At 45.2% G+C, this 19,935-nt stretch overlaps 1 protein-coding gene across 1 annotated transcript in view; it reads left to right on the top strand.

The window, feature by feature from the left end:
- GSC (goosecoid homeobox) overlaps positions 1 to 10,427 on the top strand; it is a 72,930-nt gene extending 62,503 nt beyond the window's left edge. Inside the window, exon 4 of the mRNA XM_039884129.1 lies at positions 10,379 to 10,427. Coding sequence (XP_039740063.1) covers positions 10,379 to 10,416 — 38 coding nt within the window. The 3' untranslated portion in view covers positions 10,417 to 10,427. The remainder of the gene's footprint in view (positions 1 to 10,378) is intronic.
- Positions 10,428 to 19,935: the final 9,508 nt, after the last annotated feature.

The raw sequence follows: 19,935 nt of genomic DNA, 5'->3' as shown, positions 1-19,935 counted from the left end.
CCCAGCATATCCGTTTCTGCTTCTTTTGGTAAAACAAGTCTCCCTTTTGAGAACTATCCTTCTCCCGTTTTCAAATGTTGACTTTCAGTTATTCGCTTGGTTCAAGATAATCAATGTGTCCTGCCTGGCTCCCTACCCCTCAAATACTAGTTGGTTCAAATATGGACATCTGATGTAGTGGGTGCCAGTGAGATTTGGGGGTCTTCGTTCAACACCTGGGGGAAGAGACGATCTTTCTTCTCTGCAGCTGCGAGGTCTGGAGCTGGCGCAGCCCTTTTGCTTCCCAAGGGAGAAATCCTGGGATCACCAGGGGGCGCTGTGGAGCCTGAGGTGGAAGGAAGAGAGAGCGGATGGAAAATGCCTTCTCCCTGGTGACATCATTTGAGCTCCAAGGTCAAGCCTCACACAAAGCTCGAACAATTTTTGGACTTCTCAGTTATGTGAGCCAGTAAATTCCCTTTATGGTTTAAGCCATATGACCCGGGTTTTCTGTCGCTCGCAGCCTAACCTCCTAACTGATGCAGCATCCTGACGCTCTCTGGGTGCCTGTGCGGGTCAGCCTCCTGCATGGCGGGGGGCTTCTCTCGGCTTGAGGTGCTGTAAGTTTGCCTCTGAGACCCTGGCTGCAGCCTTTGAGCCTCTGACACATTCTTCTCTAGAAGCAGCCTGAGCACGATCTCTCCTGGGCTCCAGGACCCTGAGCCAAACTCTGTCTTTGGTCTCGAACCAGGGCTGAGCTTTGCCGTGATGGCTGGGAAGCCTGGATTCTCCGGCCTGTGAACTCTGAAATGTTCTCTCACGGAAACATCTGGGCCTTCCTCTGGCCCCAGGGTGCACACCTCTCAGGCTGCCATAAGTCACGACAGCACGTCAAGGGTTTTATTGGGGTTATGAATTATGGATATGGCCCGGGCTGTGCACTTTTCATTATTTTTTTCCTGCTGCAATTAAGCCACAAATCATACTTGAGAAATGGGAGGGTGACCGAATTAGTCAGGATTCGCTCATAATAGGCTGACCCTGGAAAAGTCATCCAGGAGGGGGTCAGATGTTTGCCAGCTCCCCAGAGCGCGGGCCAGCAGACAGACAGTGTCTCCTCGCCCGGGTTTCCAGCTAATGGACTTCGTACGGCTGAGAGGCTCACGCTGCCCAGCCACGCGTTTAACCCGCTCGGTGCCTTCGGCCGGCCTCGGCCGGGAAGCAGAGAGACGCCACGGGGAATGCGTGAGCTCGGAGGCTGGGCGGGTCCTGCTCCCTGATGACCGCCAGACCAAGGACCAGCTTTCTGAGCCCCTAAGTGGCTGAGACAAGGAGTGAATGGGACCGTTCCCAAGTTCAGAGACTCTGAGATAAGAAGGCTTTTACCCTGCTGGAGCGCGTGATTCCTTACCCTTTAAAAATTAGCTTTTTATTGAAATATGATGTGCACGTAGAAAAAACACACAGCTTGATCAATTTTCAGCCTGTGCATCTGGTACCCAGATCAACGTGATGGTTTGCTACTACGGAGGGGAGCGGTCAGGCTTTTGGCCCTTGAGGAGCTCACGGCCAGCCAAAGAGAAGGATGCGTAAGCAACGAGCAAACAGCATTAATCACAACCAAGTCAAGGTACAGCGGGGCCACGGCACTGCTCTTTGGCAAGGGCGTGTCGCGACGTCTACTATTGCTCGGTGCGATCTGCCTCTCTCCCTCCAGCCAGAGACATGGCTGAACTTCCTGGTCCCCGGGCAGTTGAGTAGGTCAGGTGACAAGATCTGGTCCATCGGTGTGAGTGGACATGACTTGTGTCACTTGTGGGTGAAAGATGTAATTGCCGGCCTGCGTGAGACTCTCCAGAGCGGCCGCTCCCTCTCCAGTGGTGACCATCGTGGAGCCGGAGGCCTCACCCACCTCAGAGCACACGCGGAAGGAGCGCCTGTTGTTGAGAGGCCCCCGAGATCCTAGGGTTGATTGACACAAGGTCTGGTTTCACTCATCTTTGCGAGATGTTTGAAGACGACTCTGATATCAGCTGATGACCAAGGCTGACAATTAAGAATGAGTGATCCATGTCATTAAGACGAACGAGAGTGGGTGAAATCAGTAAGATATTTGGTGACTGGTGTCTTCGTCGTCCAGCCACCTAAGTAATCCATGGGGACTTTGTCTGATGCTCTGTCTTTATGTCTCTCTTCTCTCCATTTCTATGACCAAACGAATAATCTATCCCAGAGCTGTTTCTCACAGCCTTTCCTTCTGTCCATCCCCACGGCCACTGCCCAGGCGGAGGCCTGGTTATCACTACCTGTGCTGCAGCGGCTCAGGTGGCCTCTCTGCCTCCAGCCTTGCCGTGACACCTGTCCCCAATCCTTCCTCTACAATGCAGTGAGAGCAACTCTTCTAAAACACAAATCTGACCGTGGCTGTCTCTCTCCACTTCCCCACTCAAATGACTCTTGTTGCTAATAACAGGGCTTTTCAAGAAAGGCAGCGTACCATGTGGGAACATGCACCGACCCTAAAGGCAGACAGTCTGTGTTTGATCTTAGCTCCGCCACTAGCCATCTGTGTGTCACTGAGCAAGTTACTCGACCTCTCTGTGCCTCCGCTACTTCACTGAAGAAGTGAGAATAGTAATAATACCTTCCTCATAGGATTGTGAATATGAAATGACTCAGTAAGTTGCTTAGAATGATGTGCTCCAGTCGTCTATTGCTGCAGTAATAAAACACCCCCAAACCTAGCACCTTAAAATGACAATTATTTTATTAGTACCTCTCACATTTTGGGGGATTTAACTGGGCTCAGCTGGGTGGTTCTCATTTGGGTCTCTCACGAGATTTCAGTGAGATGGTGACGGGGGCTGAAATTTCTCTCTCGTTCCTCCCTCTCGTCTCTCTGGCCGATGGCGCTGGCTGCCAGCTGGGGTCTCAGCTGGGGCCGCAGGCTGCCACGTCCACGCCGAGCCCGGCCTTCCTCGCAGCCAGGTGCCTGGGATCTGAGACTGAGAAGCCAGAGAGAACCAGGCGGAGCTGCATCGGCTTTCATGACCTAGCTTTGGAAGTCACATGGCAGCACTTGTCGTCAGAAGCCTCTGGGATTCTGGGGAGGGAGAGTAGACTTCATGAGAAGGGGGAAGGGCACTGGCAAGGTCACATTATAAGAAGTGAGTGTGAGATGGAAGATTCTGTTTTGGCCGTCTTGGAAAATCTAATCTGCCACACATTGCCCAACAAGTAACAAGTGCTCAATAAATGTTAGGCGCTATTATTATTGTTATCGTTTACGAATACAATCTTCATTTGGAAGCTCAGCGCGTCAAAGAGATAGAAGCAGAGCAGCTCTGGTGACAAAGATACGGAAGCCTCTGTTCCTGTCCTCAGGGAGCTCCTGGAATTGTAAGGTCTCTGCGGCATCTAATAGAAGCCACCGGGTTGTACCAGTCAGAATTCTTGGTTAGGAGCAACAGAACTCACTCTAGTCAGTCTAAAGAGAAAGGCAGATTGTAAAAAGTCATTGGCAGCTGTCAGCATCTCCAGCAGAGCCGGGGTGCAGCTCGGAGGCTCCCGGGCAGGAACAGGGCCACGTTTTGCCCCAGTGGGGTGCCCAGTGCCACTGCTGCAGAACAGATGGAAGCAGGCGCCGATGGCGCTGGGCACTGCATGTTACCGCCCTCAGCAGGACAGAGTCCCCAAGGTGAATCTACGGGTGTCTCTCATCTTACCACTGGCTTCCGAAATGAGGTCTCTCACGGCTGTATCTGATTGGTCATTCGAGGTCACATGGTTGTGCCCCAGCTGCAGGGGATGCTGGGAAAGAGAATTGCCAGCCGCTAACTTGGAAAGGCTGGGATTCCTAAGAGGGACATTCTTAAACATAGCAAGAGTGTCCCAAGGTTCTGGGACATTAAGGAGCACCAGACGCATCCTCCACATCCACACTGTTCCCTTTCCAGTCCCATAAACTTTCTTAGAGCTGTTCACCGCCCCACTCCGTCTCATGGCTCCTTCTTGTCCTTGTCCCCTCGTCATCTCTGAACTGGCTCCTCTCCACCAAGCTCGTCCACTTCCTCCCCTGCCCCCTGCTTTGTGCCCTGCAGTGCCCGGTACGGACCTCCGTCCCAGCATCCACGGAAGCCAGTGGCTCTTACTAGTTCTCGTGTCTCTCTTCCCACCCCCCGCCTGAGTTTCTGGGGCAGCGGCCGTACCCCTTCCATCTCTGAATGCAACACGTGCAGCAGCGAGCGGGCACACCGTGGGTGCCCTGTGCACGTGTGCAAGGAAATGAAATGAATGGCAAAGCCCGCGTCACTGTTTCACGCTGCCCACAGCAAAGGCATCTGGGAGCCCTAACCGGCTCTGGGGTCTGAGGCTTCTAAGTGAGCTCGCATTCGCCATGCAGATTTTCTTCCGACCCCCCAAAAGAAAACAGTATTCTAGGAGGTCTTTCTGCCTAGAATAATACTCGGGGCTAAAACTGAAGGGAAAGAACCCAACAGGAAGTGGGGCCATTTCCCGGTTCAGTCATAACTCTCGATTGAGTGGTGACCCTGACTTTCTGGCTAAGAGTCAGGGAGTGGGCGACAGGCTCAGCTCATCTGGTTTCCTCTTGCTTCGTTCTGACCTCTCCAGGAGAGAGGCTGTGCTGTTGGCGGAGACGGGGACTGGATCTGGCACTACACGAGTAATTAAAAGTGAACCCTCGGATATTTGCGTAATGAGCCGAGGGTATTTTCCACTACGCTGTCATGCAGGGTCTCTAATCAACGCCGTCTTCACATTTAATGGCAAATGACAGTGTTTATATAACAGAAAGGAGAAAAAGGAGGCGTGTGGATCCCCCAGGCCAACCTGTCTCCCTTTTATATCTGTCTGAATCTCCGTCTTCCTCAGCCCTCACTGCTGGGTTGGGTCGAGGCAGGCCAGAATTTGGTTCGATGGTGGCAAATGCTTATGGAATGGTTCCAGAAGCCAGTTAAACCTGTAAGCGGGGGTCAGGGCCAAAGAACGAATGTTGGCTTTTAAGGGGGGCTGGTAACATGTGGGGGGTGCGCATGGATATAATTTATTCTGTAATTCCTCAATTGATACTTGCCCGCACATTTGTTTCAGAAAGTGCCCCCGAAGTGAAGGTTCAAGAAGTATAAATCAGTAGTTGGTAGATGGTCAGGGGACGGGGAGCACGGCATAGGGAATGAAGTCGGCATTAATGTAATGGCCAGGTGGAGGGCCGGGGAGAGAAGGAGCAGTTAAGGGAGATCATTTCATAAACTATATAAATGTCTAACCAAGATACTGTATACTTGAAACTAACGATAAAATAAAATTAAAAAAAGAAAATAATTTTTTTTTGGTTTATCGAATGAATGCAAAGTGTTAATAATATTAATTTGTTAGTGGGTAAAAGTGAAGAGGGTGCTCTCTATAGAAAAAAATGATTTCGAAGCAATGAAAAAAAAAGTGTCCTCAAATACGAAAGTATCTAGAATAAAAAAGCGTAGTTCCCTTTCACTGTCTCGACCCCCGCTGTCAACCCCCAGCAATTTCTGCGCGTCTACGCAGAAGGAGGGGTCTGTAGGGGTCTATTCTCCAGCTTCTGGATTTTCCCTCCCAGTGGCAGTCACCTCTTTCTCTGCCCCTGGATGGCATCTCGGGCTAGTCCCATCTGCAGCTTTTCTGGTCACTCCTGGAAAATAAAATGTCCTCTGTCTACTTTTAGCTTTAAAAGCAATTTCTTTGTTCGGTCCAGTGGAATAACATCAGCACTGAATTCCACCCGAAGGTGAACTTCTCTCCTCCCCACCGGCACAGTGGAGGCAGAGGCCCGGGAGGGGGCGGTGGCAGTAGGCTGGCCTGGGGGGCTTCTTCCCTCTTTCCTCCACCCCTGCCTCCTCTGGGCCTCGCCAGGTACCCTTCTCGCTGCTCCAGGTTCGAGGGAAAGAGTGGGAAAAAGTGAGCCGTGGAAAGTTACTCCTGGATGGAGCAGTGGCGGCCGGGGCTTGGCGACATTCGCCGAGCACCCTTCCTGCCAGGAGCCCCTGCGGAATTCTCAGTAGCTTCTTCTCCTGCTTCGGGACCATCTCTCTCACCTTTGCCCTTGGCCTCCAAGCTCTATCAGCCTACCCTGTCCTGTGGTGTCCTGCCTCACCAGGTGCCCCCCAGGCAAAGTGGCTTCCGAGATGGCGCCACCCCCGCTCCCGCGGTGGGTCTGCTTTGTGGGGGAACAGCCTCTCACGTCCCCACCGTGCCTGCAGCGGCAGCACCATTCTGCCCCCCACTCTCTCCCACTCCAGGCTGGTGGCTCGGACCCTTCTCTTCGGGCACTGGGCACCTCCAGCTCTGCATCCATAGACATGAGGGACACAGCTCTCCAAGGGCCCCCTGAGACCCCCTCCCAGGCCTGAGGTAAGAGGGCAGGGTTGTTCCTCTGTGGGGCAGGGCGACACCCCAGCAATCCACCTGTTCTCCCCAAGAAACCCTCTCTCTCCCTGTCTCTTCGACTTGAACTTTGGGCACTGGGCTGAAAGTTACCAAAACATTTTCATCCACTTTCCTTGTGAATCACAGGAGGTGGTCTAGACTCTCGCCTTGAGATGTGGGGCTATCTGACCCCTATTTATTTGCTCCTGGCCTCTGAGGCTTCAGTGGAAATCTGAGACAGTCATACTTTAACACCCTGTGCAACAATGGCTAGTCCTGACCACCCTCTGGCTATATCACGGCCGTCACTCCATTCCCAGGCATCGTCTTACTTGACACTCCCAGTAATATGTGGGACGATTTATTTCGTTCCCATTTTACAGATGAGGATACTGAGGCTCAGAGAGGTTAAGGCATTTGCTCAAAATCTTAGCACCAGGGAGCACGATGCCCTGACTTGAACTCTGGTCTTCTGACCCCACACGCCCCTAATGGACGTTCATCAACGCCACTGCATACTCCATCTTCCAAGAGTTTCCAGGTGGGTCCTGGGGATTCTTGGCATGAATTGTAACTGACACCAGCCGGTGACTCTTTTGGAGCTCTGTTAGCTTTGGGGTTGGTTCAAAAATGTTAATGAGTTCATTTACACTAAACTGTAGGGATCGTCAAGAGTTTGCATTTCCATGGAGAACTCACTGGGATGATGCTTAATCTGACAGCACCACAAACGAAAAGAGCTGCCCGTGAACAAGATGCAGCCTTTGTCTTTGAAGCAGGACACTTCAACAGGAGAGGTTCGGTGTTGAGGTCCAATGACAAATAAGTGGCAGAGCCAATTCTGTCTGCCTACCCCCCGGGGACCTTGCAGCCCGGTGCTGACTTTAGAGGTGGCTCTTTCTATGTCATATTTTCCCATCCTAACTTGCAGTGTATCTTGAAGACATCTTAGCAAAGAAGAGAGATTGGAGAATCACGTGTCACCTTGACAGTGACAGCCCAGCCCTAGCTGGGGTGTGAGAAATAAAAGCCCTGAGCTTCGGTGGTCTCTCACCACGAAAGGAACCCAGATCCACCGCCATCTCCTCGCTGGCCTCTGTGGGAGATGAGCTGGAAAAGTCTTTGGGTGGGGCTGGGGACTCACTCCCCGGGTGACCGTGACCAGCACCAGCCAGCCAGATGGCTCTCTGTGCCGCTGTTCTTCGAGCTTTGTATCTGGCCATAGGACACATGCTCTCCAACCCTCCTTGGGGCCGGATCTGACCAACTAAATTCTTTTTAAAAATTTAAACCTGTGTCGTGCTCCAAATTTGGACTTCCTAAAGCCAGAGGATCAGCACATTTTGAAAACTGACATTTCTGGTGAACTAAGTAAGGCTTTAGGAAGCAAATCTTTCCAGCAGTGATGGGCTCTTGGCATTAGGGGGCATCTCTGAGGTAATCCCACCCGAGGCGGGTAGTGCCCCTCAGACCTCTTGCCAATGTCATCCTGCCTCAGAGGGCACCCCCAAACGCCGTGGGCATCAACTAGTCCGTGTGGAAGTGTGAGTCCCAAAGCTGGAGGTCATGCGTCCCCTCTGGTCCAGCCCCGGCCCCAGCAGAGAAGTCACCAGTGAAAGCGTCATGCTTCCTCCGAATTCATCTGGCGTGCCCTCCTCTCGTGCTCGGCTCCCCCTCCTGCACAGGCCCCATGCCCGTGTTCGCCCCCGCCTGACCGGTCTGCCCCTGGTTCTCCACAGAAACCCTCAGGTCTTGGCTCAAATGCTACTTTCTCAAGATCTTCTCTGAACACCCCTCGACCCCCACATTCCCCAGCCCTCCCCACTGTCCTGTGGTGTCTGCACAGTACTCGTCACCTTCTGATACGCTATGTTGTTCACATGTACACTGTTGGTTGTCACCTGTCTTCCCACTAAAATGGAAAGACCGTCAAGGAGAGATATTGGGCAGTTTGCTCCCTGCCCTATTTCCAGCAGCTGGGACATTGTAGCACATGGAAGGAGCGCAATAAAGACCAAACGGTGACGGGATGAGCCATCCCAGCCCAGCCGGTTTTTAGCATTCTCACATCTTTAGTCTCAGTGGCCCTGGATTCAATCTTCCTTCTGTGAGCTTTCCACCTGATGTCCAGGACATGGGTTCCCTGTCATGTGGGCATCCTCCCTGCTCCAGGAAGCGTCCTTCTAGACCCAAGGCCACAGAAGGTGAATTTTAAAAATATTTTGTGATACTTCCCCTTTTGTTTCTTCTTAAGGCTGAGTCAGATTTTTAAAAGCTAACGGCTCAGTTTTTAGTTTTCTCTTTAGTCCTTCCTTCCTTCCTCTCTCTCCCTCTCTCCTCCTTTCTTTCTCTCTCTCTATCCCCTCTTCCTTCCTTTCTTCTTTTTTATTTCCTCAGATAACAAGACTAGAAGAATCCTTTTCCCCCTCAAAGTTACTGAACTGTGTGCATCACCAGACCTGACCATTCCAGACCGTTATATCCAACGGCTAACAGCACGTCTCCACCTGTATATCCGCAGACTGCGAAACTGAGGCGGGGTCCTGACTCATAATCCAGGCGAGGGTGGGACTTCCCTGCGTCCTGCCTGGAAGTCCCCTTGGGCTGTAACTCCGTAGGACCCTAGGGCTCAGAGCCAGTTCCCAAGATAAACTCCAACTGATTTATAGACCTAAATGTAAAAACAAGTAAAAAACATGTCAAAGACTAGAAGAAAATATAAGTGATTCTTTATCAGCTCTCAGAGTGGGACGATCTTTCATATATATTTATCTCAGCGATTAATATGCAGTCATCAATCCCACAGGCGTGGCTGCATGTCTCTGCGAAGTGGGTGTCTAACCAGCCGCCCACGGCTCTGCATCTGTTCTCCAGATCCTTATTCAGAGGCTCACCGTTTTAACAATTATTGCCGGCATTTTTGTATGCTTTTAGAGGTGTTATATGTCGTAAAGAAAATATGAAAGCACATTGCACATACTGTGCCATATCTGACCTTGTTCACGTAACAGTTTATCATTTCTTATCAATATTTGTCATGCTTCTTTTTTAAAAAATAGTTTAATGTGTTTTAATAGCAAGCTTATAGGAATAGCACAGAAGACAGGCAACAACAAAAAACGTGTGCTTGCACATGGACAACTCAGAAAAGTGTACTGAACGAAAGGACTCTACAATAAAAATGCTAAAATCACCACTTAATAAGAAACTCACTGGTTTTTATTTAAAAATCCAAATACTGGCATTGTCCAGAAAACGCCAATAGGTTTATTTATAATTGTCATCAAGTCAAACTGCTGAGACCCGTTCACTGAAACATTCTGACTTGCATGAATGCTTTATATTGAACATTTTCACACAAACGAAAATAGGAAAACTGCCAATATGTGACTTTTCTCTCCAATTTTTCCATGTGCAATCATATACTTAGGTACCTTTCGACCCAATAGGAAAAAAAAGAATCGAACATTCAGAACTCCCAATAACAAGAAGAAGACTTTTGTTTGTTTGTTTTCGTTTGTTTGTTTGTTTGTTTTGAGACTGACATGTGTCCCATCCTAGGTCAGTCTGAGGCGTGCTTTCCACAAACGCAGTATGCCAGCTGCATGTCTTTTGACCTAAGTGTGTTAAACTTGTGGCACAGAGAGCACAAGCTCGATGTCTTCAAAAAACGCAAGCAGACAGGTCCTGCAGCCAGGGGAGCCACCTGCTTTGTGGGAGCCACCTGCGGTACAGAGACCTCACTCACCTCTCCTCTTAGCTAGAGCTCTGAAGCCGGAGGCGGCGCTGGTGTTGGAGAGAAAGGCTGCTTCTCAATTTTAAATAGCAGCGTCGTTACTCTAGTTACTGTGAAGGAGTTCAGAATGTGCCACGCCCAGACGTGCCACTCTGGCACGCTAACTACTCTGAGTTAAAGGCTCTTGAAAAACAACACATTTAAGAAAAACACTCCAACCTTCTTCCTTTTTCTTAAAAGCAGGAGATGAAATCGCCGTAGGAAAGCCGTCCTTCTTGTGACGAAAGGAAAGTGACACTCTCATCATCAAGGATGAGAAGTTGGGAAACAGAGAATCTATACACACAGACCTGGTTAAAATAATGCTCACCTTCTGTTCGCCTCCCTGAATCGTGAAGCCACTTTTGACAACTGCCTGCCTTTGTCCTCGTCTGCTCATCTGTTATTGCTGGTATAAATATACATAAAAAAACCTATTGACTTTGGCATATTTATCATGTATCTGGACATATTATTGAACTCTCATTATTTTTTAAAAGCTTTTCAGATGATTCTCCTGGGTCTTCTTGATATAGCATAGTATCTAAAAGTAACCTGATTTCATCTCTTCCTCCAGGAATAATATCTGTGATTTCTACTTTATAGAAAATGCATTGAATGGGAATTGAAGAACAATGCAGACTAATAAAAATACCCCCAGCATCCTTTTCTTGCCGAAATTTAGTATCACTCTATGCTACTTCACCATCGAATGTAAGATGACATTCGATGTTCTAGTCTTCCCACTTTTCTAAAATATTTCAGAAATTTAAATGGAGAATAAACATCACATTTTATCAAATGCCCTTCATAATTGCCCTTTGTGGAGACTATTTGTTTTTATAAACGGAATTGATTAAATTAATAGTTTGCTTACTTAAACCACTTTGCCTTCCAAGTTTCTCTGCTGGGGCTTGGAGAACACTGTTGTAAACTAATTAGATTCTGGCTTGCTAATATTTCTTTGTTTTTCCATTCACATTTAATATAAATAAGTGTATGTCTCCAGGTCCCTGTGTGCAGGCCTGTTTTAAACTAAGATTTGTAGGACCGACAATGGGACTACGAAGATGCCCTGTGGTCAGAGCATAAATAGAAGCCCATATACCATAAGCCTAAACACTTCAAAGCTGTAAACCAAACTTACGAACCACTAAATGATACGTATTCTATCCTGCCTTTTCAAATATACTGATACAATGACAAAACAAATAATCCATAATGCTATGATTTTTGAATGATTAAAAGTTGGCAAAATAAGAACAAATGAATTTAATTATTATAGTGCATGGATGGGTGTTCTGATGATGAGCTGTCCATGTTTGAAGGTGTAATACTGTATAAAGAACCCAAATCCTTAAATTGTTATATATTTATTTCAAAAATATTTTTATTAATTCTTTTCAGCCAAATCACCGATTATGTTATGATCTAGATTATCATAAAATATTTTCTATCGACAGTAATAAGCTGAAGCATTAAAAAATAAATGTACTTGAATTCAAAGTATACAAAATGTGAATATACTTTCAAAAAAATACAATGAAAAAATGTAAAAGACAGAAAATTAAAAATAGTTCATGATTGCTAATCATGATTCTTTTCTAAAATATTTAAAATTATATTAAAGGTCAGAATGCAAATGGCCATAAATACAAAATTTTAAATCAGAATTACTCAAATATGACACGATTTATTTTTTTAATTTAATTTAATCTCATTAAATATTTTAATAAACATAAAACCCTTTGCAATTCTAGCATAATCGACGGTGTGAAAAATCCATCTTAGGCTTCATGTGGGTTTGTCTAGACCCGTGTTATGCAAATTTGGAAGTAATATGAATTATTTAATATTGAAACATTCTCCAGCTGTCACGAGCAACTTGTTTGAGAATATTATGCTAATTTGTGAGATCTCCAGAAGCATAAATTGTAACATAAAAAGAAGCAAAAGGATGGATATTTGTACTTCTGGAAAACTAACATTATTATGCAAGAATCTGAGAGGAAACCCTCAAACCCTCCCCACGTTGAGAAGCTCTGTCTCCAAAATCAACATGAGCACAACCTGGATCCTTCTCAGCATCTGGACACATTTTTCTTTTGTTTTGATGACACAGGGTTAAAGACGTGGAGGCACTTTTGTTTCCCTGGGACCTGAACAGTGTTAGTTGTGAGTCAAGGTTTAGGGCTGCACTGAGCACCTACCCTGAGAGTCAGAGGTGCCTGCCTCTGTGTTTTTTAATATTTGTGTGTGTGTGTGTGTGTGTGTGTGTATTTTTTTCTTTTTGCCACGAACAAGCAAAGCTATCCCCAGAGCTTAAAAAGAGGCAAGGATGAGGCACAAAGTATAATACATTTGTTGAGTGGATGAATTACAGTAGCCAGCCGGAATTTGGAGGGACATATGGGAGAGGGTGCAGCCTCCCTCTCTGAAATGCTGAAAGAACTTTAGCATTTCCAAGGGCAGTTGCTGAGAGCTTCGTCATAGGGGCTCACATCAAGATGGCATGCAAGTGTGAAAAAAACAAAGATGAGCATTGCAAGATTCTCATGAAGATTCTTGTGGAGAATCTGTCTGTGTTACAGGGTCAAGGGGTGAGAAAAAGGGGCGATGTCAGCTATAAGAGAGACTGTTCGTGCACCATCCCAGTTAAGGGTGCTTATTGCTTCCTTGATGAGGAGGAGCTAGAAGCACCATGACAAATCCCCAGATAGTATCCATGGCGTGTATACTTATGCTTACATTGACTTAATACAGTGCTTATTCCAAAATGCGGGGTAAATGATTCTCAATAAAAGTTTTTCTTATATGCATAAAACTCCAAGTTAAAGACACCTTTTAAGTGGATTGGATCTACTTTATATGATTCATTTAGTTGAGATTTTGGTGCTCAGAGCGGGCAAATAAGATGACCCTTCTGCAGAATCTTAGTCACCTACTGGGGCTAAAACTTCCAGATATGGGAATGGGTGGGACTAACTCATATGGAAATAGATTGTGGAGCTAAGGGACAGTGGGGGAAATACTGGACCCATAACTAAGCGCAGATGTCAAGAGACACAACATCTCAAAAGATATAGGCAGACAGTGAAAGGCAGAGGCTGAGCAATGGAGCAGCAGGCAGACACCAGCTCTGAACAAGTATGTCCCGTGGATGGACATATAATGTTATGTGAATCAACAGGGTGGGACACCAGAAAAGCAGCATCTCCTGCAAACTATTAACAAAATAATAACGACAAAATTGTAGTAGATAAAGAAAAAGTAGCAAATAATTATTTGACTCCACCGACTTAGATGTACGAGAAATGTTACACATCCTTATTTTTAAAATTGAAATTCATCTGGCTCTGAGTCCCCATCCAGTTGGCTGGAAACTCATTATCGGTCATGATCAGGAAGTGGGTGTGGGTGGGTATCCCTCTCTTCCAGGTAGCTGGAGGGGAGGCTTCTGCGGGGCTCATTAACTTATAGATAATTCTCAGGTCTTCTGTCCTAACGATGCTTATGGGATGCTCATTGTCAAATCTTTTTTGCAACGGTCATGGTGCCTGACTCCCCAGTATCCGTCCTAATAGAAGCCCATGGCTGTCATCTCAGCCTCTCACCGGGGATGGCTTTGGAGTGTGAGGGATTCTGAGCTAGGTCTTCCTGATCCTGGAGCTCCTTCTCCGGCTGACCCTACATTCTTAGACTGGGCAAGGTAGGGTGGGGGTGGACCTCTAGATGGGAGACCCAATTTTGTCCCCCATCTCCTATCAAAGCAACACAGCTCCCTGATGTGTCATCACCACTCTTCCCAGGTAATGTCAGGAGGTATTTCTCATGTAAAATTAGTAGTTTAGCTGTATAGAAAATTCTCCATTTGGACAAAGGACTTTCGTGGCTTTCTTCCTTAAGAAAGAAACTGTGAGTCAAATGTTCATGGGAACTTCTGCATAAGATATGAAGATAAAGACTACTTGACATTCTGCAGCAATTTGATGACTTTAATTAGAAAAAAAATCTCAGCTAAAATGGAATTAGAGTTGACCTTTGAAAAAGTTTTGATCTTAGCTTTTCTAAAGAAATATCTTTGAATTCTGAAATATACGAAACTCAATGCAGCGGGAAATTATGGTCAATTGCCCTGAACACTCTTGGATGAGAATTCGGACGCATCTAGGGTTACGTAATTGTTTCCAATACTCAGACACACATAAACACTTAATTTCATTGTTGGATGGGTCCTAGTTGTGGTCTCATGCTGGCGAACTCTAGAAAACAAGTTACAGGCAAAGAATTTTTGTTCTCCCCTTGATTTGAAGTTGTTTTTTGAAGAGGTAATACTCACATCGTTCAAAATTCAAAACGAATTCAAGAAACACAGTATAATCTCCCTCCAAATCTCTCCCAGGCACCAAGCTCCTTTCCCAGAGGCAAACATGTTTTAAGCAGCTTGAATATTTTTTTTTCCAGAAATATTTTATCCACGTACAAATGGCAGCATAATATTCACATTGTTCTCCATCTTACTCTTTTCATGGGCCTAAAAATATATTTTGGTGATCTTTCCATATCAGTTCCCAGAGTCACAGAAAGTTTACTCATTCTTTTTGTCTGCATCATATTTCATTATATGCACAAACTGTCATTTATGTAAACTGTCATTTATTGATGGGTATTTAGGTTGTTTCCTCTTCTTTTTCTTTCTTTTTCTTTTTTGACTTTATTTTTTTATTATTATTTTTAATTTAAATTTAATTTATTTATTTTTATTCCCATCTCCTCCCTCCCCCACTTGACAACTGTCAGCTTATTCTCTTTATCTATGGGTCTGTTTATGTTTTGTTTATTCATTTATTTTGTGTTTTTAGATTCCACATATAAATGAGATCATGTGATATTTGCCTTTCTCTGTCTGACTTGTTTTACTTAGCAGATACCCTCTAGTTCCATCCATGTTGTTGCAAATGGCAAGATCTCATTTTTTTGTTGATGAATAATATTCCATTATACACACACACGCGTGCGTGCACACACACACACACATATCATGTCTTCTTTATCTATCTATCTACTGATGGGCATCTAGATTGCTTACATATCTTGGCTATTCTCTTGGCTACTCCTAGTACATAAGGACATACTAGTGAACATAGGGATACACATACCTTTTTGAATTCCTGTTTTGTTTTCTTCAGATAATTACCCCAAAGCGGAAATGCTAGATCACATGGAAACTCTATTTTTAATTCTTTGAGGAATCTGCATACTGTTTTCCATATCGTCTGCATTAATTTACAGTCCCACCTACAATGAACAACGGTTCCCTGTTCCCCATATCCTCGCCCGCACCTGTTGTTTGTCGGTTTATTAATGGTACCCTTCTGTCGGGTGAGAGATGGTATCTCATTCTGGTTTTAATTTGCATTTTCCTGATGACTAGTGATGCTGAGCATCTTTTCATATGTCTGTTTGCCATCCATATGTCCTCTTGGGAAAAATGTCTATTCAGGATAAATTCCTAGAAATGAAATTGCTGGGTTAAAGGGTATGTATACTTATAATTTTGAGAGATATTATCAGATGTCCTTTCACAGAAGCTGCTCCAATTTATGTTTGTTCTGGAAATATATGAAAGTCCTGTTTCCCAAGCTCTTATCAATATATTATCAATTTTTTTGATCTTTGCATATCTAACAGATGAAACAGAGCTACTCGCTTGTAGTTTTAATTTTCATTTGTCTTAACCTGAGTGAAGTTGAGCATATTTTCATCAGTTTAAGAACCAGAGTAATTTGCTTTATTATGAACAATTGATTAATTTTTTGTCCATTGTTGTAATGGGTCATTAGTCTTTTTCTTATTGATTTGTAAGAACTCTTTATATATAAATAAAATTAGTCTTCTTTCCATAAGATTTCCCCCAGTTTTTGTCCCAATTGTATTTCTGCCAGATTTTCCTTTGTATTTTGACTTTGTTTACGGAAGCTTTTGTCATGCAGCATTTTTTAAAAATTTATATGTATTTAAACTTATCGGTCTTTTAAAAAACAATGAGGTTTTAAATAGATCTCTAATAATTTCTTCTAGTGCTTCAAGGATTTAAGTTTTTACATTTAAATCTTTAATGTCTATAAAATTTATCCTGGTGTATGCTGTGAATGCAACAGTTAGTATAAGCTAACATATGCTGCAGTAACAAAGAACTCCAAGTCCCAATAGTTGAGAACGATAAAGGCTAATTTCTTGCTTATATCACATGCCTATTTCTGGTTAGCTGAAGGCTCTAGGACCCAGGCTAACAGAGCACATTTTTAGGAAAATTGCTGAGGCTGTGGCAGGAACATAGAGATATGATGAATCACCTTTAATAGCCCTGGCTATTAAAGGCTTCCTCTTGGAGGGAAAGTATTTATGCTCACATTTCATTGGTGAAAGCAAACCACATGCTCGGAATGAGAGAAGTGAAATATTTGTGAACAGACTCAATGATTATACAAAAATTATGGATCCAGCTTTGTATGTGCAGATGACAACTTTGTTGCCTCGGCTCTATTTAATAACTAAATCCACATTTTCTCCACCGATGTGAAATACCTTCTTTATCATAGCCCAAAATTCCATTACGGATTTGAGAGTATTGGCAGATTTTCTATTTTGTTCCATTAATCGGTCTGTCTATTTATGCCTGATGTGGTTTTCATGATAAGTTTTATAAGGAATAAATCATAATTTTATAATTTAAATTAAGAATGTCATAATATATTTACTATCTGATGGGGCTAGTCCTCCCCCAATATTCTTTATTTTTTCAGCATTTTACTAACTATTCTTGCTTGCTTATTTTTTCATGAGTTTTAGAATCATCTTGTTTATTTATAATATCTTATTGACGTTTTTATCGAGTTCCCATTAAATTTATATCTTAACTTGGAAAGAACTGACGCTTTATGACGCGGAGTCTTCCTACTTAAGGCCATAATGTACCTTTCCATTGTTCGAATCTTCTTTGTGTTTATCCGCAGCATTTAAATTTTTTTCTCCATCTAGACTTGCACATTCCTCAAGTGTGTTCTTGACTATTTTATTTGTTATAATTATTGCTGTTATATGAAAACGATTCCTCCCTCCCACCACCCTTTCTCCCTTCCTTCCTTCCTTCCTTCCTTCCTTCCTTCCTTCCTTCCTTCCTTCCTTCCTTCCTTCCTTCCTTCCTTCCCTTTCTTCCTCTCTCCTTCTCCTGCTCCCTCTCCTCTCTTTCTTCCCCCTTCTTTGTATACATGAAAGTTATTGATTTCTCAAATTCCTTCTAAAATTATTAAACTGGAGGCAAAGATAGAGTGGAATAGGCACACCTCAGTGTTAACATAAGAGTTAGTAAGAGTTGCTCAAAGACATTTTCTTTCCCTTCTTTAACCTTCATAGATCACAAGATAATGAACTTGAGCTATATGGTTGTTATTTACAAAGTAGGTTTTTCCAGAAAGTTGGTCAGATGGAGACAGGTTAATATTAAGGTGGAAAACAAGTATCTTACTTGAAAACTCCCAGCTTAAGCCACATCAGGTGTTTCCCAGGCAGTGGAATGAATGAAGACATCACTGGGCCAGAGATCTAACACCTAAGAGTGCTTGAAACCTAGTAGCTGCTTTATCAGATATTTTTGGAATAAAATGAGTCCAGCTGCAGAGTTTTAGAGCTAGAAATGGGCTTAACATTAGCTGGAGCTGTGGTTCTCAGTTCTGGTTGCACGTGAGAATCACTAAGAGACTTTTAAAGAAGTCACTGGTGTCTAAGCACATTCTAAACCAATGACATCAGAAACCGTGGGAGTGAGGCCTGGGGGTCAATACCCTTTAAAACGTCCCAGATGATTTTGTCGTGCAGCCAAGGTGAAGACGCACTGCTTGGGGCCCGTGCTCTCGCTGAGAAGATGAGGTGCGAGCGGGGGAGTAATTGGGGGGGAGGCGTCCGTGGTCAGCTGAGGCCCAGTAACAGCAGCCACGCTTCTCGAGGCTGCCGTGCGGGCACACCCCTAAGCGCTTTAGGTTGAACAATTCACGTACCCTGTCACCACCCCCACGAAGGAAGCACTGTATTACCCCCTTTTTACAAGGGATGGATGTGAAGCCAGTTCTGCACGGAGCAGAGAGGGAGGGAACACGGGGCTGCCTGACTCAGGCCCACGTGCTCCATGCCCGCCATGAGGCCTTGGGACATTGCCAGCCACTGTCTCCTCCCTGGGGAAATACTCAGTTATATACTGTGATGTCATTAGAGATTGTCTACACTTTAAATATTTTCAGCAGTGTGATCTCTTTCTGGGTTGAAATCTTACTTCAAGAACAAGGAGCCGCACGGCCAGCCTGGAGCAGGGCGGGGGACATCGAGCGCCACCTCTTGGCCCCCTCTGCTCCGTTAAGCCCTGTCATCCTCTCCTCGAAGGAGCGTTGTTTGAAAGGCACAGGAATAGTGCTGTTGGGATCTTTCCCTCCTCTAACACTCGACGACGAAGACCAAAAGAAGAAAAAGACGAGGGATTTGTTTCCCAGGCCTCTCTCCGTGGACATTTGGGTGGTTTCTACCTTTTGGCTGCTGTGCATCGTGCTGCAGCGAGCATGGGAGTCAAATACTGCTTTGAGATCTTGATTTACATCCTTTTGGAGGTACATATAAATATGTGTACACACACACCTACACACACACACACACACACACACACACACACACACACCCCAAGTGGGATTGCTGAATCATATGCTAATTCTATTTTAATTTATTGAGACACCTGCTCCACCGGCAGTGTCCGAGGGTTCCAGTTCCAATTTCTCCACGTTCTTGCCAACACTCACTTTTGTTTCTTCGACGATGGCCATCCTGAGAGATGTGACGTGATGTCTCGCTGTGATTTTGATTTGCATTTCCCCGAGGATTAGTGATGTCGAGCATCTCCTCATATACCTGTTGGCCATGTGCGTGTCTTCTCTGCAGAAATGTCTATTCGAGTCCTCTGTCCATTTCCTAATAAGGTTGTTTGTGTTTCAGCTACTGAGCCGCAGGAGTTCCCTATATATTTTGGATATGAATCTCTTATCGGATGCACGGTTTGCAAATATGTTCTCCCATTCCGTAAGGCTTCTTGTCACTTTATACAGACAATGGAATATTATTCAGCCTTAAAAAAGAAGGAAATTTGGAATACGTGACAGTATGGATGAATCTGAAGGACGTTACGCTGAGCGAAATAAGCCAGTCACAGAAGGACAAACACTGCATGATTCCACTTACATGAGATATTAAAACAGCTAACCTCACAGGAGCAGAGGAGGGAATGGAAGTTGCCAGGGGCCGGGGGGAGGGGAAATGGGGAGTCGTTATTTAATGGATGTTGAGTTGTGGTTATTCGAGACGAAGATCTCCTGTACGATATTGTACCTGTAGCCAGCGATACTGTATCATACACTTAAAACTTTGTTAAAAGGGTGGGTAGATCTCATGTTAAATGTTCTTATTGCAATGAAAGAAAAAAAACGGGGCAGGACTTCAGCGGGCTCTGCTCACTTCACACCAGCAGCACGTGAGCTTTCTGCGTTTCAGTTTTGCCAACCCCAGGCCCGCAGACCGGGCCCCCCCTCTGCCTCAGGATGGCCTGCTTCTCAGGGCCACACCTTAGGGGCTCTCAGGTTACCCTCCCGGCCGCTCGTAACGAGCAGATGGGCATCTGCGGTGTGCACGTGGACCGACCAGATTGGACCACTTTTCTATGCCAC

The sequence above is a fragment of the Pteropus medius genome, unplaced genomic scaffold (assembly GCF_902729225.1).
Source record: "Pteropus medius unplaced genomic scaffold, Ma_sr-lr_union100, whole genome shotgun sequence".
Lineage (NCBI taxonomy): Eukaryota > Metazoa > Chordata > Mammalia > Chiroptera > Pteropodidae > Pteropus > Pteropus medius.
Note: the sequence above shows the minus strand (reverse complement) of the source record. Positions and strands in the feature narration are given on the sequence as shown.